Below are 22,684 nucleotides of genomic sequence, written 5' to 3' on the forward strand. Positions count from 1 at the left end.
AATAGCAAACCTTATGTTGTTTCCTCAGGTACCAAAATATTCACCATACCCAAATGCTCTTCACTAGAAAATGTGTACTGAACCCTGTAGAGCTTCTGTTATCTTTTAACAAAGATGAAGTTTATTAATTTGAGTGTATTATGATAGACATCTGAATCCTGATTTCAAGACTCAACGACCTCCCGTGGGCCCTTCCAGCCTCAGCCATTGTGATTCTATGATTCATAAGCCATTGTATTTCTTTGGACTTACTAACAGATAGCCCAGTTTCTCCAGGGAGGTATATACTCATTCAAACATCGGACCCGGTATAAATCAAAAGAGATGCTGTCAGATCCTGTCATTACCAGAACTGTTTGTTACTTTATGTCCTTAAATTACTTGGTTGCTTTTCCTAACCGAGGCCTTTCATCATTAACAGTTAACTTGAGTAAAAATAATATTGGGGTTTTTTATTCATTAGGGCATGAGTGTCTTTCTCAAGAATTTCCCCATGCTAGTCTGTTACAAACCGTCTCCAAGCTGGTATGCGCTCCTTGCTCCTATGAGTTAGTCACTGTTAACACATTTCTGTGATGCTGTGGGATTGGCACCCGCCTCCCGGAACAGAACTCCTGTGGCGTGGACATCTGGCTCCGAGATAAGATCTTTAAGCTATCAGCTCACATCGCAGAGTCATCCAGAGGAACTGAATGGCAGACAGAAAAGGTGGCCTGTGCAGAGAAGGACCTCCACATCAAACTTCTTTCAGAAAGAGAAATCTTAGTGTCGGTCTAAGAGGATTCTCTTCATCTGATTCAGTAATTTGTCTTTTTATGTGACCAGTGTACGGTATTGCTGTTGAATTTTAATTTTTCTTTGGTTTCTGTTCCTTCCCTCATACCTCTTTGTTGTTTCTAGGTCCCCAGAAGATACCACGAATATAGAGGCAATATACACAGCAAGCAAAGTGCCGGTCTCCTTCAGGTAAGGAGAAACGGATGCTCCAGAGCAACACACTCAGCGCTGCCTCCTCCATTCACCGCCGCCATCTTCACAATTCATACCCAGGTAACCTCAGGTAAACAACTTGGAAAAGTTGTTCAGAAAACCACAGACGGCTACCAACTTACTGCCACAGAATAACGATGAGCTAGGTCTCATGGGCATGGGAGCTCAGCTCGGAGCACGGCAGGAAAGATGGCAGTCAGCCACTGTGCCTGCAATGTCCCAGGCTGGTCGGAGGGAACCAGGGGGCTGCCGTCATGCTGAGCAGGATGGCCCAGGGCCAGGCCTTTTCATCCAAGGGCACGTGAGCTTTGGCAGGAGCAAGAGGACCTACAGAGGTTGTGCACGCAGAAGGTCCAAACTTGAATGGGTTAGGCATAGGTATGCACAACAGGAAGGTACGTTTAGATGAATTTTATTAGGAGAAAACGTTTGCTCTCATCAATGAGTGCTGGAGAGTGACAAGTCTAGACATTGGTGTTTTGGTGGAAGGTGTCTTGCTACTGTCTGATGCAGGAGAAAGGCTCTTTCTCAGCTCCACTTCCCCACAGGTCCCCCCTTTAGCATCTGCCTGAGATGTAGTTGGAAGGAAAGCGTGTGTGTATTTGTGTACAGTGTAGATAGGTGTTCATCGCTTTATATTACAACTGGAGTGATGAAGAATATCTTCCTCCTTGATACAACAGTCATCTATGTGAAATATTTTTGAGTAGGCACAGAGTCCTCCACCCCTTCCTTTGGATTTCTGTTTTTCATTTGTTTTAACTCGATTGTCTTCGTGGCCGTGAGCACATCTTTTTCTGGAGCTCCTGACTCAGAAGTTATGAATGTTAGCAGAACTGGAGAGCAGAGTCCTCCAATGGCTCCTCATTGTGTGGGGCCACCGGACCATTTTCCATACTCTTATCTTTCCCCCCTTTCTACTCCCCAGTCATCCACAAGGAGCAGCTGCAGTATTCACTTCTTGCCAGAAGGGAAGACAGGCAGACAGCTGTCACACTATGAATCAGTTTTTAAACCGTGGTTTGGAGAGGAAGATTTTAGCTTTATTTCCCACTTGCAGAACAAAGAGCATCTGTTTCTGACACTTGTAGTTTTGTGCTGATCTGGGGGTTTGACTTGCAGTTACAGATTCCACGTAGGGAAACTGAATTCAAATATCCAATGAAAAATATTCCCCTGATATTTTTTAATTGATCAGGGCCGCTGTGAAATTAAATCCAAATTATATCTGAAAAACCAAAACGTTTAAATGAGAAGCAGTCTGTGTGATTCTCTTTGGTCCTGTAAATGGTGTGACTAGAGACGCTGTAAGCAGATAGAGCGGTTATTAGTTTTATTGTTCTGTGGAATTTGAAGACACTGAATGCTGAAGAATGAACAGACTTTGGCTTGAAAAGTGTTCATGTGTGCTGCAGTAGTTAGGGGTAGAATGGTTTCTTGGACACACTGGGAATCAAGAGAGCCAAAAGTGAGTCACATGGACGACTGCAGACATCACATTTAATTGTGTAATAATACTACAGCAAGCACAATTGGAGCAGGCTTGCTGACCTCACAGCTGAAAGCACTATTTAAGATCTGGCTACCAGATGTTCCAATAGGATCTAGCCAGCTGCTAGCGGAGGTTACCCTGAGTGTTTTAACAGGGAATATTTACAGCCTAATAGTTCGGAAGAGATGATTGCACTGATTTTCTTCTCTGCCCTGCTGTGGGACAAGGCTCAAGCATGGGGATTCAAGGACGGAGTGCTACATAACTCTATCTGGCTAGGTAAGAAATAATTTAATCATGAATGTTTTGCTGCGAAAGTCACTGTGTTTATCTAACAGTATAAAAATAAACACCTAGCAATACAAAAATGAGCCAGGCATTAATATTAGCAAAATCTTCACTGAAATTGGTCGTCATTTTATATCAGTAATGACTGCAAGTTTTGTAGTTATGAGCTTTTTGTTTTATTGTTTCTCTGAAGTGCAGGAAAAAATAGTTTTGGAATATTTCATCTGAATGTGTTTTCCTACAGCATGAGATGAAAAGAAAACTGTTAAATAGTAGCTGCTTCTAATGAAGGAAAACAAGTATGAAAAGAAACATTTGCCAAAAGAATGAATTATTTTCTGCATGAACATATTTCAAATGCCTGGGGTCCTACATATGAAACTAAATGATCTGGAAATAATATCAATATATTTCCTAGGTTTCTAGGGAAGTACAGAAATGTATATGTTTTGGCCATTGGTTTGTTCTCATCATTAAACAGTTGAGAAAAGATTCCAAAGGGGCTATAAAAATGTTGTGGGAATAGTTTCTTATACCTTAAGTGGGGTTAAATGCCTCTTCTTTTATAAGTCTTCATAATTATCCAATACAACAGAAAAACATATTCAAAATGCAGTCACATAAAATACGCCAAAGCAAATATATGCACTGAGTGCTCTGTTTCATAGACAAATGCTTACAAACTCCTTTCTCCTGTCTAAGGATGCTGCATATTTCTTTAAGGATTTTAAGGCATTCCTGTAGCCTGTACATGTTTTTGTAGCGCTGAGATGTTTCGTGAGGAATTGGAGCCACTCTCTCGTAGCTGGTGCAGCAACCACGTGGCTCCAGTCCCTTCTCAGAGGACCATGTAGACAGCAGGAACAGAAATGAGAAGGAGCAGTGTCAGTATTGCTTTCCATCTGACTGCACCTTTTTAATGACTTTCCTTTCCTTCTGAACCTGGAGCACGCCCGCTGTGTCCCGTGGCTGCTGAGGGTGCTGGGGGGGAACAGCTTGGCAGCCTCGTGCGCCTCCTCGAGGGGCTGCTCTTCGAGCGGACGATGGCAGGGGAGGGCTTGGCGTGAGGAGCAGAGCTTCTATTCCAGGCTGGAGCAGCACTCGGGGATGCAGCAGATGAGTAGCACTGAGGCTGTGTTAAGCCCTGATAGGGGCAGAGAACTTGAATTTGATACCGCCTGCGATGGGTATCCTCCTGCAGGATGTGGAGAAAAGGGGCTCGCTGTGCCAGGCTGTGCCTGCACGAGCAAACAGCACCCGGCCGTGCACAGATCCTGCCTGGGTCTAACCACGCGCGTGCTGCTTGGCACAGGTCTGCTCCCTGCTCTCCGCAGTCTTCCAGAGCATCCCAGTGCCAGCAAGAGCTGGCTGGGGACCGTGCCAGGGTATAACCAGGATGAGGCCACCCCAGCCCCAGGGTAGTGGGCTCAGCACACCCCGTGCGACCTGCGCTCCTAAGATAATGTTTTGCCGCACCTCTGGCATTTACAATGAGGGTAAATAAAAATCAAGGACAGGAGCAAAAACCGATGGCTTTCTCTAAAGAAACAAAGACATGCAAAAAGCTGGAAATGCAATGTGCAACTTTGAAATAACCACTCTGCTTTCCATTGTGCTTTCCAATGAAACTCCTTTTAAAATGCACTATCTATTCCAACTGCTGCAAAAAAATTACTCAAACAAAATCCAAACTGCAGTTAATTAAATTACCAATGGAATTCAGTGAAATTACATATAAATGAAGAAAAATTGGGCAAATTCACAGCCAGCTACTGTATGAATCTTTGAATTTAAAAAAAAAAAAAAAAAAAAAATTGAACACTAAAACAAGTAACCCCAATCTCATACCAGCTGTGGACAAGCATTAAAGCAAGACCCACCCCGCTAAGTAAAACCTAGGAATGTGCAGTGGCATCTGAGCCTTGCTTATCTCCTCTTCTGATAAAGCATGATTGAGACCAGAGTGAAAATGGAGTTTTCCATTTTACCTTTCTTCCTCAACAAACCATTAACACAAATATCAAATATTTTGTAGAGGTCAGGCTGGAAATGCTCATGTGTTTTACCTTTTTTCTGCGGTACAAAAGATCTTTTGTTTTCTCAGTAAACACGGAGTCCTGCAGCTGATTGTATCGTGTCCTGCTAATGTCTTTCTTGTGTGAATGGAATTTTATAGCTGCTCATTTTTGAAACAGGCACGCTATAACCAAAGGCTCATTGTAAACTGATGAGAGGATTGGAACAGCCTTGCCCAAATATGTTCAGACACTTATTCGAGAGCCAGTTCTTAGTGCCAGGAAGCAGGTTTCCCACGACAGGTTCTCCCCTCTCCGTGGTCCCAGTTTCACCATGTGTCAGGGAGGTTTGGGGCCATGCCTGCCCCGTTCGCTGCAGTATGACCGTGCCAGGAACTGTACCTGGCCGTCCTCCACTTAAAAGTTACGTATTTGTTTTCAGCCTTTAACATGTAGCACCGTGCCATGCATATTGAGGGAACTGTATTAGGCCAAGTCTCATACTGGCTGTCTTTGTGCAGAAGAGCTTTGTGGGTGAGCAGGGGGTCACTGTCCTTGCCCAATCCTGCTGGCTCTGGGCCTCAAGGAGAACTTTTAAGAAATGTGAGCTGGAAGAAAAGTGTCCCATCAGCCGTGCAACCCATGATCTTTTGTGTAAGGAGCAAAGTGGGTGGAGGAATCCTGGAGAGAGCACTCCCAACATGCAGGTTTTCAGGCAAATAAAGAGCGAGCTCAGCTGAAAGATCTCACTGGCCCAGGGAGAGGAGATTTCAGACAGGTCTCATAAAGAGAGAAGCCTTGGCGGAGTACTTGTGTGTGGTCCTTCCTTCCAAAGGCTACTTTTCTCATGTCACAAGGGAGACACAGACAGATGGGCGATTGCTCTCAGCAGGACACCACCATCCTTCGAGACACTGCAGGAAGACTCGGTGGTGCTGCTAGTGGAAGAGCAGCCCTCGCAGAAGTTGTGAAGAGCAGATCTTTCCAGCAATATTCTGAAAAATGTAATGCCTGTCCATACTGATATTTTAGCATCAATAAAAGTGCTAGTATCACTTGCGAAAGTGACAAGCCTTAGGATTCAGCTGCCCCTTACTCCTTGACTCGGTGTAAGGGGGGCAGCTCAGCTAATCCCAAGGACTAAAATCTGGGGTTTTCACCTCACTGCCAGCTCACTTCAACTCACCTTTCAGTTCACTTACCTATTAGCTGCAGTGATCAATAATCTCATCGCCAGGTTGTCCCCTGAGTATGCAGTGAGGCTAAGTGGTGCGCTATTTTCTGTAGTGCTCACATTTTCATGTGTGCTGAATTCAACACAAGCAAGCTGTAAAGAAACAGAGCTGGGTTTATCATGATAGACTATTAGGTGAATGAAAAATGATACTTCCTGCAAAGAAATTTTTAATTAAGAGCTTTTTTTTTTTTTTTTTTTAAATAGCATACTGTTATTCGACAGCTGATACGTGTTGGGACTTTTCTTTGCACTCCAACTGGCTTCTTAGAAGGATTTTTCCCCACAATATAAGTAAACCCGTGCCCATGCCAGGGACATTCCCAGCGATGCTGCAGAAAGCAGCTCTCAGTCTTCTGAGACCGCTGTCAGCAATATCATTGACTTCACTGGGCGCTGGTCCAGGGACTGTGGGTCCAAAAACTACATTGGCAAGCGTCATTCTGTATCTAATAAGGGATCTCACCATTGCTAACCACAATTCAGTGGTGACCATATTATTTTTAAAAAAATATCCTAACCTAGCCAAAACTGCTGACTCTAAGCGTGTCACTAGAAGAGACATTCTCTTTTTCCCATGGTACCAGTAACTACTGTAAAAATGCTTCCTGTTTTGCTTCTTTTTTTTCAATCGTGTTGAATAGCAATAACTGCAGACAGACGTTTTTCTCAGATTATACTAAATAAAAAAAAAAAAAAGCAAAAATGCTGTTCAGTTAGATATGCATATTGGTTCTGAGACAGATTTCTGCACATATGGTATCAGGCGAGTAAAACAAGAAGAGATTATAAAACCTGTAGTAGCGCTGACAATTTCTAGGTTTCCCTGGAAAGCTGCTTCATGTTGGACCTCCAACAGCAAAGAAAAAAATAAATTAAAAAAAAGAAATTGTATTAATTTTCTGTGCAGCAAAAATGTCAGCCAGCATTTGTTCTGGTTCTGCCCCTTGTGACAAAGCTCAGATATTTTTATTTCGCTTTTTCATTCCCTTTAATTTTTACCTCTCTCCTATCCAAGTAGCTCTGATTTGACTTCTCTGGAGACTGAAAACAAAGCTCTGATTCATCTTCCAAAAGCACTAAGGCTGCATCCAAAAGTATGCTGTGATGGCAGTCCAGAACGAGCTTCCCCCGCGTCAGATAGGATGCGCAGAACCAGCGATGCTGACACCAGCGATCGTTCCCATAGCTACTGCTTTCTGAGGAGTCCTCTGGGAGTCCTTCCCTGCGGTTGTTGATTTTCCCTTGTTCAAACCTTGCCAAGCTCTGACTAGCTCTGTTGTTCAAAACTTCTCCTGAGCAAACCCATACCTTAGGGGCGGGAGGGGTGCCTTCTCCTGACGCTTCCCAAACGGCACAGCTACCAGCCGAACATCTTGTTTCGATTCTCACCTGGCCATCGGCCCGACATGCGGGTCCTGGGGGACTGGGGGAGGCGGGAGGGCATCCCACAAGGCTGTACTGAAGGCATTTACTGTTCTTGGTCCCCAGAACGAGCAGCTGGAGTGTACCACCGGGAGTCACGCTCTGGCAAGTACCAGCTCACCTATGCAGAAGCAAAAGCTGTCTGCGAGTACGAAGGAGGACATCTGGCCACGTATCAGCAGCTGGAGGCAGCGAGAAAAATAGGTCTGAAACAAAGCCTAGCCATTTGCTTTTCACATTGCTCATTCATAATGCCTTGGATTTTCATGAATGTTATGAACTCTGGGACCAAGAGACTTGTAAAATCCTTGGATTTTGGCCCGAGTTGCATGCAATTTCCCCCCTCGGCACCAGAGCGTGACTGTGCTACCTGCAGAGCTGTCGGGGTCGTGCCTGCACCCGGTGCTGCGCATCCCCTGGGCTCTGGGTGCAGCACAGCCCCGAGCTGGTGGGGAGCCTCATTCCCGTTCGATTCCTGATGAGGAATGATTAATTTATTCAGCCCATTAGGAAAACAATGGAAAATGACCTCTTCACTAGAAATTCGCAGGCTATGCTGTTGAGTCAGAACCTGGCTCTCAGCAGCAGCACACATGTAAAAAGGGCACTTTTGTCTCTTCTGCGCGGCTCGCAGTCCGAGGACGCCACAAATATGTTCCAGATCGTCTTGGTGAAAACATGGAATCAGTCTCTACCAGACAGAGAATAACACTGCATTCTTTGGCTATTATATTTAGGTTCTCAGCCACAAAATGCATTAACAGGATCCTGTTGTTTAGCAAGAAATTTAGCAAGGCATTTTAGGTATTTACATTTAAACTGAAAGTATTTTAAGTAAATACCTTGTTTCCTTAGCTACCTTCCATGTGTAGCATTTTATTAACTCTCATAACTTAATACTGCAAACTGGTTCTTGAGATATGGTTTAGTAAGTTTGTATGGATTCAGAAGGGAAACAAAGAGCACAATTTATTCACTTACATAACTCATCCAATGTATAATTTGATTACAAATGCTGGTACAGCACTTAAAACGCACAACCCTGGAGACCGTATAGTCCATCTGCATTTGATTTTTGTCTTCAGATGAAGAACCAATGATCGTGCTGTGGAGAACATAAAGCAATTTTACATTCCATGCTTAAAATTATCCTCTCAAAGTACAATTCTTTCCTGTAGTTCAGTTTCTATTAGGCCAATTACATCTAAGCCATTGATCACCTTGAGTAAGTCCTGACTTACCGGAACAAAAAGCGGTTTCTTGCTTAGGATTGATTTATCACATCGATGCCCCATTTCCCCCCTGTTGCAGGTTTCCACGTGTGTGCTGCTGGCTGGATGGCAAAGGGCAGGGTCGGTTATCCCATAGTGAAAGCTGGAGCCAACTGTGGCTTTGGAAAAACCGGCATCGTTGACTACGGGATTCGCCTCAACCGGAGCGAGAGATGGGATGCCTACTGCTACAACCCTAACGGTGTGTTCAGAAACAACCCTTTCCCCTCGGGTCTGAGGTTACGACTGCATGCCGTGCTGTCTGGCAGTGCAAAAGCACCCTGGCTCCGAATGAGTTAGCCTCAGTACCATAAATATGCAGTCTGTGAAGGGGGATGTATTGACACAAATTGATCGGGAGCCGTGCACCCTCTGCTGTCACCAGCAGCTGATTCAGCAGCTGATCCAGCTCGCTCGGAGCTCGGTGTCTCTGCACTGCCTTGTGCTGCAGGTAACTGGGCCTGACCAAAGGCCCTCCAGAAACTAGAAGTGTTGATTAAAAAGGTAAGTGATGTTCCTAATGAGATCTTCTTTTGTATAAAGGCATTTACATTTAGCCTACAATTTCATTTAAATATCTAACCTGAGGTGCTTAACAGATGTTGAGCTAAGTGGTCATAACAGTGCGTTAAGCAAAAAATTTAACTCCTGTGTTGTAAGCACATTTTCTTACCTTCGTAGCAAGATGGTAGCTTAGAAAATTAAAATCAATCTCAGTGATAACTACCCTTTTGCTTGCCTTCACATTCTTCCCAGTTTGCACATAAAGAATCATACAATTTCTTTCAAAGTTCTCCATCATCTTGTTGCAAGCACTGCTGCTAAAAATTCGGAAGCAGCCGTGAGAGTTCAGAAAATAAAATCCAGGGAAGCTCTGGTTATCTTGGGTTTGTAAAAGCTTTTATTCTAAAACACTAGAATTCACTCAAATCTGACTTGTGACAGTTGCAGTGTTCCTTTTATTAGCTGGACATTTGGGCATGACATTTAGCTATAATTAAATGCTGCAAAGATAGGCATGTGTGTTTTAATCTGCATCCAAGAGCTAAAAGAGTTGTCAAACATCTCAGAGGCATGGTGGCACATTGCAGGGACAATGCCACCTCGCTAGGGAGCTGCCTCTGGGAGAAGTCTGCCAAAGTCACCAGAGGGTATGTCTCCTAAGGCTGGATGTGGCTGTCTGGATGAGAAGTAGGAATTTGTTCCCAAAGAGGTAGAATGTAGGCTATGGTTTAAAATCCACCCTGGAAAGCTATGTTCTTCAGTTATTTTATTTCTTTATTGCAAACACAGTTCTGGAGGGAAATAGGGGTGTGCCTGCTACTCTGTTGTTCCTGTTTACCAGCCTTCTAATGTGTTTGTAGAGACATACACAGATAAAACATTATGACATGGGAACCATTCTCTGGATATTTTGCCTGTAAACAGGCAAAATGTTAACCCTTATTCCTTCTTTCTCGTGCTTGAGATATAGCAAGTCTTGAAATGAATGCCATGCCTGGGACTGAACCACCTGACGGGTCCAGCTCCCAACAATGTCTTGTGCGCACGTGTGTGTGTGCACGTGTAACTGCAGTGTAACTAGAGAAAAGTGGGTCTCCAAAGCAGACCTGGAGAGATGGTTCCAACACGACAGACAAGACTTCACCGGATACGGGCCCTGTCTCTATTCACCTCCATTCTCTACACTGCAGATGAAATATTTACACGGCCACTGCATCAGTTTATCTCGGTTCCACTTCACATAGCGGGGAAGATGGAAGAAGTGGGCACCAACACGAAAAGAGAAGTTCAACTTTGTGCTCCATTCGAGTCCCCTGATCCCGGGGAGCGCACTGCCCTGGCTGGCAGAGCCAGAAGCTGGAGATGTTGGTGACGTCTGTACAGCTGTGCACATTTGTTTGTGCTCGCAGGGTTTGAGCTTGTTTATGTGAGCTGGGCAGTTGTTAACCGAATAGCTCTGTGGGGTGGGGGACACTCACAGATGTTCAGCACACAAAGAAAACTGCAAGAGAGACTACTGCACTCATTATTACTGCATTTATGTCAGCCCAACACTCTCCTTTGTCAGCCTTCTCCTCTGGGAGGAGAGGTAGTTGCTTTCCAGATGCTCTGTTTGGTTAGAGGACAAAGGGAAACTAGAACTTCCAACACTCCCAAAGCAGCCTGAGCCTCTCCCATGAAAAGGAAATGTAGTTGTGCTCGATGGGCAGCCTGCTATGCGGGCTGGCAGAGCTGTCTGGCTGCAGGTGGGACGTGAGTGGCCTGGGGCACAAAGCCCTTGGTTGGGGCAGTGGACGAACTACGAGCATTAACCACACCAGCCAGCTTCAGGGCCTGAACTCATGCCCAAAAAGTGCCTCCCCAGGTCTGAACACGGGCACTTCAGGACCTCTGGGTCTTGCACTTGGGGGAGTGCAGGAGCTGCAGTGCTAATGGTACAATGAAGTGTATGTGAGCACTGACCTTTACAAGGTGGGTGGGTTTTTTTTTTTGTTGTTTGTTTGTTATTTTGCACAAGACACACTTCAAAGAGGTTTTTGAAGAAGAAAAGCTGAAACGGAATGCCAGGGCAACTTGCAAGTACAGCCTTAAAGCTTACAGTTCAGCACAGTCAGAAACCCTAAATGCCTTTTACATGAAGCATTTAGCTCTGGCCCAAAGTCCACTGAAGTCAATGAAAGCTTTTCTTCTAAATTCAGTGAGTTTTGGATTATGCCTCTTCCAAAATATCTGCTTCCAAAAGCTAGGAATGACGGACGTTTCTTGTGAATGCTGACTGCTTAAATGTATGAAAAATGCTATCATGCTGGATGTCCCTTTGTGATTTTCTATGGATCTACTGGGTGAAAGAGCTCGAAGCATTAAATCATAGCCATATCCAAAATGAATACTTGAACTCTGATGTTTTTATTTTTCTCTTAGGAAAAGAATGTGGTGGAGTCTTCACAGATTCAAAACATGTTTTTAAGTCACCAGGCTACCCAAACGAGTATGAAAATGAGCAAATTTGTTATTGGCATATTAGAGTGAAGTATGGACAGCGGATTCATCTACAGTTTCTGGAGTTTGATGTTGAAGACGACACTGCTTGTATGGCAGATTTCTTGGAAATCTATGATAGCTATGACGATATCAATGGCTTTGTGGGCAGGTACAGTAATTCCAACTTTAATATAAAAATAATCAAATGATATATATTTTTCTGAAACATTACTTCAGAAAAATACTGTGTTACTTGGTCCAATTAGCACCTCTGATATGCTCATAATACTTGTAGTAATAGTACCTGACAACTTACCTTATTTCACTTTTATTAACACAGCCCTGTAAAGAGTCTTAGGAAATTGTGCTTTGCCCTTTTCTGCTTTGTTGAATTACATGAAAGAGAGCTCGAAACTTTTTAGTCAGCTGCTTATTTTAATTCTCTATGATTTTGCAGGAAGACCTAGCAATTTCAAACAATATTTTGGATTTGCTTTAATTAAAACGAGGGAGGAGAGGTGTAAAGTGTTAGCAAAAAATTTATCCTTTGCTACAGAAGTCAAATATTTTGTAACAAAATCAGAACAGGTGTTCCATGTCTCTCTTGTAAAATTCCATTTGTCTCTTTGCTTAATTCTCACTTTCTTTTGTTCGCTGTCATCTTTTTGCTTGTTCTTTAGTGGTCATATTTTTACTATGAAGTTCCTCATTTTTCCAGGGGGAAAAAACCAAAAAACCAACCAACCAACCAACCAAACAAACAAACAAAAAAGCGATAAAAACACTTCCCAATTCCTGCCACTTTTCATATCCTTTCTACAACTCATGTGTAGGAAAGCAAGGATATAGCCCATTTGTTTCTCCTTTACAGATCATTTTAGATGTTTTTCTTGACAAAGTTCTTTCTTTCTTAGCCTTGAGTCATTGTTCTTTTCCTTAATGCCTTGTTAAATTGTTTTTTTTTTTCTTCTTGTTTTGCATCATTTACTTCCTTCATATTTTGAAAAATGTTTCCTGCATTTTTCCTTCCCTTAATCCTCACTATAAAATCATGACAAAAATCCTTTAGTCAATGGCTTTAACATGCAGAGAATTATGTGCACTGAACAGCTACAACCAGCTTGGCCCCACGAGGCACAGCTCCAGAGGAGAGTACAGCCTGAGAGCCCCGTGGTCAGTGTGCGTCCCCACACAGCAGGGTAGGGCATATCTGCTGCGTTTAGTCATGAACATTTCTCTTTTTTTTTCCAGGTTTTGTGGAGATGAGTTGCCAGATGATATCATTAGCACAGGTAATATATTTGCACTCTTTATGGTTAAAAGAAAATCAGCCCAAATAAACTTTTCTCCCTGCTTTCTAATAATAAGTAAGAAGTCCAGAGACTCAATCTCTGCTTCACAGAGAAGCTGCTACTCAAAACTGCCAGCATGGTTTTTCATCAACGCAGCTACTTTTAAATAAATGATGTATCATTCCATCCACAATTTGAGGTTCAACTAGTGAATGCAAATAACAGCAGAATCTGAAAAATATTTGCTGCACACTCATGGTACAACCTCACCCCAGTGTCACCTAGAGATCCATGAGGCTTTGTGCCTATTTTGCATATCCAGGTGATTTTTCTTCTTAAATGAGGGTGACTTTTTTTTCCTTTTTCTTGTCCAGGCAATGTGATGACTTTGAAGTTTCTGACAGACTCCTCAGTGACTGCTGGTGGTTTTCAAATTAGGTATGTTGCTGTAGACATGCCTTCAAAGTCAGGTGACGGAAAGAATACAACTTCCCAAGGAAAAGCAAACTTCTTACCTGGAAAGTTTGGTATCATGTAAGCAGAGTGACACGATATGCTCATTAGGAAACGTGTTTTAGAACCCAATTCAAACATCTGTTTCTTCAGATAAGACAGACATACGGTCATTTCCTTCATATCTTCCTGACTTTTTATTTTCTGTTTTATATAAGTTTTGTTAATAAAGTATACTAGGAAATAAATTATAAAATGTATTTACATGAATGCTGGAAGACTATTTTTAGATTTCTAGACCTGTAAAAAACTGAAGAAATCACTGTTACCAAAGACTTTAAAGCTATTTTTGTATATAAACTGTTCCTTTTCCTTATTTCTTGCACCGTTTGAACAAACTTATTGTGACCAACGTTTCAAATATTTTTAAACCTAATTTGCTGTTCTCTCCTTATTTCCTTGGTTTCCACATATTTATTTTTTTAGATTGTGGCTTTATTTCTTCCTGTTCTCTACACTATTTTTTTTTAATTAACTAATTTCCCTGAGTTCAAAAGGCCTTTGGAGTCCACTTATTCTGAAGATGCATAAATTCATCCTGTGGATGGCCTAGCAGCCACCCATGTTACTGTCTGAAGTCAGAAGGTTTTGAAGCAGCATGGAAAGCACAGGATCCACAACATTATCAGTGTAATTTTGTTGTGAGATGAATCAGAAAGTACTCTAGAAATTTTGTCAGCGTCTCCTCATGCGGAGAAGAGATGTTCATGTCTTTCCACTTGTCTTATTTCACTTCATAAAGAATCAAATGAAAGACTTGATGATAAAACTGGCGAGATGAAGCATCGAAAGAAATTACTGACAACCAGCAAATCCATTCTGAAGATGCTGTTGAGATACTGTATGTTTACACGGGTTTTAAGAATGTACTGTTTTGAATTGATAAACACGAATCATCTTCTGTACATTCTCAACTTCAGTTTAAGTTCCTCAGTCTGAAGCAGCATTAAAGCTACCTCTGTTTTAACCTCGTCCTGAGTTTCCAATGATGTATTTTGATTCCGTGAGAACTTTTCAGACTGGGAAGGCCTTTTTTTTTTTTTTTTTTTTTTTTTAAGTTAAAGCAGTCAGTAAGCTGCAACATGTCTCGGTTTGGTGCGGAGGGCCATGGCCCAGCCCTGCCTGAGGGACACCTCGAGTTCTTGAGAGGGGAGTCTCGGGTCACGGCTCTTTTTTTTCTTTTCATTTTTGAGCGTGTATTACTCCAATTTCCCTGGGAATACGGTTCTAACTCCTAGCCTAAGAAAAGGGCAGAGGGCACATGGCTGGCCCCAGCTCCCCGTGTGAGGTGAGAGGGGGCGGGCGGCTCGGAGGAGCGGCATTTTACGACCCCGCCGCCTGCCGGCCGCCCGCAGCCCCCTCACGCCCTCCTCCCGGGGACCCCCGGGAGCCGGTGACCGGAAGCCGGCGTGAGGAGGGCCGCCGGGACGCTGCGGGGCGAGACGGAGCTAGGACGTGCGAGCATGGAGCTGGGAATGCAAGGTGGCCACACGGCGTTAGGGGCTTGGTGGGGAAAGGGCTCCTCAGCGTCAGACGTTACTACGGGGAAACGGCTGAGGGGGGGGGGGGCGCCTGTAGGGCTGAACCGGGTGGGCTGCGGGGCACCCCTCGTGTTTCGGGTTTATGCAGGGCGGCTTGTGTGGGGCTGGCGCTGTGAGCAGGGCTGTGAGACACTCGTGTTTTTATTTCCAGTCATAAACGAGCGCCTCGGAGCGTGACCGCGGCCGGAGGAGCCGCAGCGTTACCAGGACGCGGCCGAGCACGCCGCGGCCGAGGCGGAGCGCCTCGCCGCCTCAGGTGACGGACAGCCCCTCGCCCCGCCCCCGTCGCCCCCTCCGCCAATCCGCAGCGGGCCCCGGCGGGCGCGGGAAGCGAGCGATGGCTCGGCGCTCGGCCGCGCGCGGAGAAAACGCGTGGCGCCGCTCGATGCTCCCCGCCTCGGCCCTTAGCCCGGCCTCCCCGCGCTCCCCATTGGCTCAGCCGCCGCCGCCCGGGCCCGCGCACCGCCCGTCCCGCGCACGCCGCCATCTTAGGCCGGGAGGCAGCGGCGCGGCCGCGGGCGGGGGGCTCGGGGCAGGGGGCTCGGGGCCGGCACCGGGGCCGCCGCCGGGGCCGCCGCCGCTCGCCGCGCCGCAGGAGGCCCGGCCCCCGGCCCGTCGCACCATGAGCGCCGCCGCCGGCCTGCAGCCCCTGCTGGAGACGCTGGAGGACCCGGCAGCCCCGCCGGGGGAGCTGACGGACGCGCACCTCGCCATCGTCAGGTGGGCGCGGGGACGGGGGAGGGCAGCGGGGTGCTCGGCGCTTGGTCAGGCTTGGCGCGGTGCTGATCTGAAGCGATCTCCGCGCCTAGAGGCCGTGCCGGCGGTTATCACGTTGTCTTCTGGGCGAGCACGCTTCGTAAGTCCGCTCTGAGCTGGGTGAGACCGGTCCTTAATGGTTCGTAGGGCAGGTGCAGCTCCTCTGCGCAGCTGGCCTGTGGTACGTGCAGTCACTGCTGCCAGGTGTCAAACCAGAACTCCCCTAAACTCAGAGCCTGCGTCTGGAACGGCGCTTGAGGAACGTGCTTTCAGCTCACGTGCTTCTGTTCGTCCAACTTCCAGTAGTGGCGTGAAGTTTCATGTTCACCATTCCATCTTTGCTTAAAATATTAAGATTAAAAACCATAATGTTTTTCACATCCCATAAGCACAAAATATGTTGTTAGTCACTTTGCTTTTTCCAATGCACCAGCGTGCACATACTTCATAACGCACTATTTTATTGGTATGTCAAGCAACGTGTGCTGACTGGCTCTTCTGTGCTTCACCATCTTCTGCTTTAACTTCCTAAGGAATGAAGTAGTTCCCTAATGTTCTGGTTTAACTCCATTCTAGCTGAAACCAGGACACCTAACCACTGTCTTTAGACTCACTAATAAAGCGTGCATTATAGGAAATTTAAAGCTATGTAGATGATAACAAGTTTAACGGGTGAATGTTGCTTGTTTTCCCTTCTGCTCCGTAAAGTCGCTTGACTGGTGAGGAAGGCAAAGAATTCACTGCTGATGTCAGAAGACACTTTCCTCAACTTTGCAAAGTGTTTAAGGTATGTCTTTTCCAGATCAAAGATACGTTCAAGGCCAGACTAAGACTTGAACATGCATTCATGTAATTATGAATTCAAGCTAGTAACATAGCATTAAGGGTGTGTTCGTGAAACATTTCTTCAATGTTATTAGAAATTACTACGGGGGAAAAAAAAAACACCTTAGGGACTGGGATGACTTCAGGCAGGTGTTATGCAGTCAAATCAAATCTTCCAGGAAAGATAGCACGTGTATATTTTAAATGTCAATTTTTTGAAAGATTACTGTAAAGACTGTTTTTTCGCACGTTTTAGAACAGAGTCAAGTATTAGCGCAGGGAAAAGCAAGGAAGTAAAGAACTTCTGATGTCTAGCACGTTCTTCAGTAAAGATGCCTAAATTACAGAGAACAAAAATGTCTTCAGAACTTCAAATTGTTTTAATGATCTGGAGTGTGTATAAACAGGAAGGCTTTCCTACATGGGTGTATTTTTCATCAAGCATTCATTTTTGACAGGTCTCTTCAGCAGGTCTCGGTATTAAGACTGTTAATACTTTATGTCTGTTTTGTAAGCTGATATTTTACATGCATTTAACTCTTTTTCAGGCACATATCTCTAGCACAAATTCAGAGCTAAGTAACGCAGCATTACAGGCCTTAGGATTCTGCGTTTTTAATTCGAAGATCACATCTGAGTTATCAGGTAAGCAAACCAACTTCAGTGTGCTTGTTGGTGATGTATATCTTTATTCCATAGTCCTTCTTTTATTTCCTTGTTAGCATATACAGCAATTTTGGAAAATGTTACTGTTCGCAAGTGGTATAATAGTTTTATCTCTAGATCAGTGTGATTGGATCACTAATTCCACCTTGTGCAAAAAAAAAAAATCATGCTATTAAATTAATACTGGCCTACTACCTGATAGTTTGATTGCATGCTTTGGTAGCAGTCAGGTTCTGTAATTGTTTTCTGGAATTTGCAATCAAAAACCACCCAAGTGGAAAAATAATGAAGAACTTTTTTTTTTTTCTCTGTGGAGTGTGCGCCTGCCTGGTAGTGCTTTTCAGTGTTTTTCAGTGTTCGCCTGGTAATTCCTGTTCGGTACATTAAAATAGATTATTTTGAAATGTTTAATAGCACAACATTTAAAGTACTCCAAAATCTTACGGCCTACGTTCCTGGAAGGTGCTAAAACCCTGTAACAGCAGGTTTTGGTGCTGAAAACATGAATCTATGACTCAAGGTAAAAACATTGGGTTTTGTTAATCCAGGAGAGCTGATGTTCAAGTTGGCTGGTCCTCAGGAGGTACCTTTACAGGTTCTAGGGGTCAGGCATATCTAGTCGCAATGGTGTGGTCAGAAGCAGCTCGATGTCAGCTGTCTGTGTGCGTGTGGACAGGTTGTGTAGTTGTGGAAGGTGAAGGCTAAACTTGTCACATGTAGCTGGTCAGAGAGCATTTTTACACAATGCTTTTTCTCAGTTTTTCTATTTATATTTTCCAGTGTTTCATGCCTTTCTATTACTTAAACTATAATCTGATTTCTTGAGGAAATGAAGCATCTGTAGCAATGTCTGTGTGGTCCCTTTCCTTTCCCCTATAGCTTTTTTTTTTAACCAGTTAATAAACTGCAGTCAAACTTGCTAGGTAAGGTCAGGTCCTGAAGATAGGTGGAGAGTTAGGAAGGTGGGACAGCTCAGTTCTAGCTCTAAAAGTTCTAGTTTTTTTTCGTAGACCTTAACGTGAATTTATATATGTCAGTATTCCAGGAAAACTGACTTTGTAAAGTACTACTAAATTAAGTTGAAATCCAAGCAGTTAAAAATAATTGAATATTCAATCTTTACCCCTAACCCTTTTTAGGTAAAATTATCTTCTAGCTTTATGGTTATGGTGGTTTTACCTGTTTGGGGAGCTGAGCTCAACCACAACTGCTCTCTTACTTCCCCTACTCAAGGGAAAAGGGGGTGAAAATACGATGGAAAGGGCTCAGGGGTTGAGATAAGGACAGGAAGATCACTCACCAATTACCATCACGGGCAAAACAGACTCAGTGTAGGGAGATCCATATAATTTATTGCCCGGGTCCAATTTATTTACTGCTGGGTCCATCCCCCAGGAGCAAACTGCTCCAGCACGGGTCCCCCATGGGCGGCAGCTCCCCGCAGACCCCCTGCTCCTGCGTGGGCTCCTCTCCACAGGCTGCAGCTCCGGCCCGGGGCCTGCTCCTGCGGGGGCTCTCCATGGGCCGCAGCCTCCTCCAGGCCACATCCACCTCCTCCACGGGCTGCAGCGTGGAGATCTGCTCCATGTGGGACCCATGGGCTGCAGGGGGACAGCCTGCTCCACCAGGGGCCTCTCCACAGGCCGCAGGGGAACTTGTGCTGCATGCTTGGAGCACTTCCTCCCCCCCCTTCACTGACCTTGGTCTCTGTTTCTCACTCCTTTCTCCCAGCTGCTGTTGCACAGCAGTCTTTTTTCCTGTTCTTAAACGTGCTCTCCCAGATGACCAACCAGTGCTGCTGATTGTCTCAGCTCTGGCCAGTGGCAGGTCCTTTTTGGAGCCGGCTGGAGCTGGGCCTTATCTAACGTGTGGCAGCTGCTGGGCTCTGCTCACAGAGGCCACCCCCGCAGCCCCCTGCTACCAAACTCTTGCTACATAACCTGATACGATGGTTTTCTGGCTTCTCGTGATACCATGTATATGCTAGGTTAATAGTATCTACATGCATGAATATATTTTGATTTTTTTTTTTGCCAAAATTTCATGAGAAACTTCCAAAAATTACCAAAAAGTAACGTTTAAGACATTAAATCACAATCAGTCTAGTTAAATGTAATGTTAAATGAGCAAAATGACCTAAGGCTTGCTAAGAAACTGAGTGGAATACTCAGAATTTGACTCCTATGCATTCTGCTTTCAGCAACCGAAGTACATGACTTGCTTTCAACGGTAAACAGCATTGCTTTGAAAACTTCAGACAAAAACACTCGCACTCGAGCACTTTGGGTGATTTCTAAGCAGACGTTTCCTTCTGAAATTGTTAAAAAGGAGGTAAGTTTCTTAACTTTTTTGTAGCCTGGGAAACGAAATCTCACATTTCCAGCTGCTCAGGAAAAAATATTTGTATTTAAGTACAACATTCACTCTGATGTTCTTGTGTTCCCTCAGGTGTCCAATATTATTTCTACACTGGAAACAATACTTACTAAAGGAGAAGTCCAGTCTATGGTTGTTGAATATGAAGCACTGAATGTTGTTATACGGTATGTGCACTGTTTTTTTTATTGGCTCTCAGTTCAGCTCATATGCCTATAAAAAATACTGATAGTATAGAAAGGGCAACTGTAAACATCAGTTTGTTCTGCTTTTGGGGAGGTTGAAATAACCCGTCAGCATTGCAGTTAAGTAAGCCATCGAAATAGGATGTTCTAAAATTGTTCAGAATGGCTTCCTCTAAATCCGAAGTTGAATCAGAGCGCTTATCGATGATATCTAAGACTGTCTGAGCGTGTGAGCAGTATGCTGCCTGTTAGAGACGATCAATGCTTGTATTTGTTTTTTCAATTCAGCTTAATGGAGCAAACCCCAACCCAGATGGGAGAAGAGGCTGTGAGGTGGGCAAAGCTGATCATTCCTCTGGTCGTCCATTCAGCTCATAAAGTGCAGCTACGAGGTGCCACTGCACTGGAGATGGGCATGCCCCTGCTGCTGCAGAAACAGCAGGAGGTGGCAGCTGTCACTGAACACCTAATGACCACAGTAAGTAGAAATGTGCTTTTTTTTCTAGATACAGCACGAGTAGTGATCAGGGTTTTCATTTTGTTTTTTATAGTAGTAAATAGTAGCTTTTTGCTGCCACTGTGTGTTGAGAGCAACTTCATGATGACAGCAATTTTGACAAAAATTAATACAACAGCACGGTTAAACATAGCACCACTGTAAAAAAAAAAAAACAAAAAACATTTCTGGTAAGCATTATTGATGAGGAAAGCTTCTGTTTAAATGATCTTTAGAAACCTGTCTTTACAGCATTAACTCATAGTATCATTATACTTTTGTTGTTTCTTAAACAGAATTTGGTGAGAGAACTAGGATCTGTTGCAGAACTTGGTATGGCATCTTCTAGCTTAACCCCCTACAGAAAACGGGGCTAGCTTCAAAGCTAAGCTGGGTTGCTCAAGGCCTTGACGATTTGAGTTGTGAATATATTAAAGGAAGGAAATCCTACAACCTTCCTGGGCAGCTTGTTCCAGTGCTGAACCACTCTCATTGCAAAAATAAATAAATTTAAAAGCAAACGACACCACAAACAACCAAAAGAAGTAAATCCTTTGGCTGAAGTGGAATTTGCCACTAATAATGTCAGTGTGACTTGAGAGTTAGAGAGGCTACAGGTAGTGAAGAAAATCGATTTTGTTGTTTGATGCTGTCAGCAAGAATAATTGATACCAGCTATTCATTTCAGCAAAGAAGGTAATCAGATGGTAGCAGGGTTTGACTGACTCACCAGGGAATGCTACATGGTATAAAATTCTATCTTTCTGATCTAGAAATAAGTTATTTCCAGACTGCTTGTGTCTTTCCAGTTATCGTTGATTTGATTACATAATTTTTACAATAACTTGAATGTATTCCTTGTATAAATTATTTTTCTTTCCACCCGCAGAAATTAATTTCAGAACTTCAGAAACTGTTTTCTACAAAAAATGAGACTTACGTCTTAAAATTATGGCCGCTGTTTGTCAAATTACTTGGAAAGGTAAGCAGAAGAACAGTCATTTTACTTACCTAAACATTAATAACTATATTTTTGACTACTTAATTGTTGTAACTTTGAACTTCTTTATTTTCAGACTCTGCATCGTAGTGGCAGTTTCATCAATTCATTGCTGCAGCTGGAGGAACTTGGATTTCGTAGTGGCTCACCGGTAGTAAAGAAAATAGCCTTCATTGCATGGAAGAGTCTAATAGATAATTTTGCTTTAAATCCAGGTAGATTAAAAAAAAAAAGGTTAACCTGAATCGTTTTGAGTATTGTCACTTTTTATAACTGGAAGAGTGTATATATTGTTTCCCTCTTTCTTAACCTGGTGAAAACTGTGGTATGTACCATTGTATATACTGTGTATATATGTGGTGTATACATCGTAATATTTACTATGTGTATATACATAAGGGAAAGTGATGTAACTTGACCAGTAGTTCTATCTTAGTTTTGCTACTAGGAGAAATGGATAAAATTAGAAGCCTCTTTTGTAACACTTCACTTGAGCCAAACAGTCAGCAATCAAATGGAGAAAAAGAACTTTGTTCTGTAGATAGTATTTTGTACTGTATGGATTAACTAGGGAGAGCCATGCGTAAAGATTCTGAAGATGTGAAATACGTATTTAAAAAATCTGTTTAAAGGGTACGAAAGAGACCTAAACAAGTCCAGTATATATCACAACACCCAAAATATTTACCTTGATTGTGCTCACAGTCTGTCCTGAAGAGGAAGCTAAATGTGAACATTTCTGAGTTTAGCTGAATTTCAGTTAAGTTGTAATTCTGATTTGTTTGCCATCTGGTCACTTCTACTGATTGTTTTCCATAGATCAATTAACCAAGATTCTTTTCCTAGATAAAATCGCTGGCATTGCTAGTGTTTGTGCTGCATGCTTTATCATGGCTAACAAGGACTGCAAGCTGCAAAAGCAGTCTGTCAGCAGTTTCTTATAAATTGCTGGTGGACAGGTTCTGCTGCTGCTGAGCTGGCTAAAAGTTTTTTTTCCCTTTAAGCACTTAGGCGTGAGCAAACTTCTGTCCAAACATGCTATGCTATTTCTTCTTCAGTGGCAAATGATCATTTGTGGCCTCAGTGTGCCATATTTAAGGTCATTCGTTCTCATTTTGTTGTTAATATGCAGGTACATTAAATGTTTGGGCTTTATTTTGCTGTGGGAGATGTTACTCTTTAACATAGCAAGCAAGAGTGGATTTCCTTATGTTTATGTTGGTATGCAGTAGATTTCACTTCCTGTCTGGTATTGGAAAGAAATGCCTTCTATTTCCAGGGTCATTCCAGACACCATTTCAAGCAGTCTGAATAGTCTGAAAGATTAGCGTGGT

The 22,684-nt window shown here is 43.6% G+C and overlaps 2 protein-coding genes across 4 annotated transcripts in view; both read left to right on the top strand.

The window, feature by feature from the left end:
- Positions 1-676: 676 nt before the first annotated feature.
- Positions 677-14,476, top strand: TNFAIP6 (TNF alpha induced protein 6). 2 transcript variants are annotated; one of them, XM_040562350.1, is made up of 7 exons: positions 677-800; positions 901-1,050; positions 7,511-7,648; positions 8,756-8,917; positions 11,641-11,869; positions 12,952-12,992; positions 13,367-14,476. In XM_040562350.1, the coding sequence occupies exons 2-7, from the start codon at positions 981-983 to the stop codon at positions 13,528-13,530; spliced, it is 804 nt and encodes a 267-aa protein (XP_040418284.1). In that variant the 5' UTR covers positions 677-800; positions 901-980; the 3' UTR covers positions 13,531-14,476. The 2 variants fall into 2 exon arrangements, with proteins under 2 accessions (XP_040418284.1, XP_040418283.1); XM_040562349.1 differs by lacking the exons at positions 677-800; positions 901-1,050 and adding an exon at positions 1,923-2,761.
- Positions 14,477-15,610: 1,134 nt separating this feature from the next.
- Positions 15,611-22,684, top strand: part of RIF1 (replication timing regulatory factor 1) — a 29,229-nt gene continuing 22,155 nt past the window's right edge. For both annotated transcript variants that reach the window (XM_040562344.1, XM_040562345.1), the window contains exons 1-8: positions 15,611-15,766; positions 16,511-16,589; positions 17,176-17,272; positions 19,494-19,624; positions 19,742-19,836; positions 20,143-20,332; positions 21,240-21,332; positions 21,427-21,565. In XM_040562344.1, the coding sequence (XP_040418278.1) occupies positions 15,669-15,766; positions 16,511-16,589; positions 17,176-17,272; positions 19,494-19,624; positions 19,742-19,836; positions 20,143-20,332; positions 21,240-21,332; positions 21,427-21,565 (922 nt within the window). In that variant the 5' untranslated portion in view covers positions 15,611-15,668. The remainder of the gene's footprint in view (positions 15,767-16,510; positions 16,590-17,175; positions 17,273-19,493; positions 19,625-19,741; positions 19,837-20,142; positions 20,333-21,239; positions 21,333-21,426; positions 21,566-22,684) is intronic.

This window comes from Cygnus olor, chromosome 6 (assembly GCF_009769625.2).
Source record: "Cygnus olor isolate bCygOlo1 chromosome 6, bCygOlo1.pri.v2, whole genome shotgun sequence".
Taxonomy (NCBI): Eukaryota; Metazoa; Chordata; class Aves; order Anseriformes; family Anatidae; genus Cygnus; species Cygnus olor.

Excerpts from the sequence above, each read along its gene's own strand:
- TNFAIP6 (XM_040562349.1), top strand. The coding sequence starts at position 2,668 with ATGATTGCACTGATTTTCTTCTCTGCCCTGCTGTGGGACAAGGCTCAA. Across the intron at positions 2,762-7,510 it reads ACATAACTCTATCTGGCTAG|AACGAGCAGCTGGAGTGTAC; the intron begins GTAAGAAATAAT and ends CTTGGTCCCCAG. Across the intron at positions 11,870-12,951 it reads ATCAATGGCTTTGTGGGCAG|GTTTTGTGGAGATGAGTTGC; the intron begins GTACAGTAATTC and ends TTTTTTTTCCAG.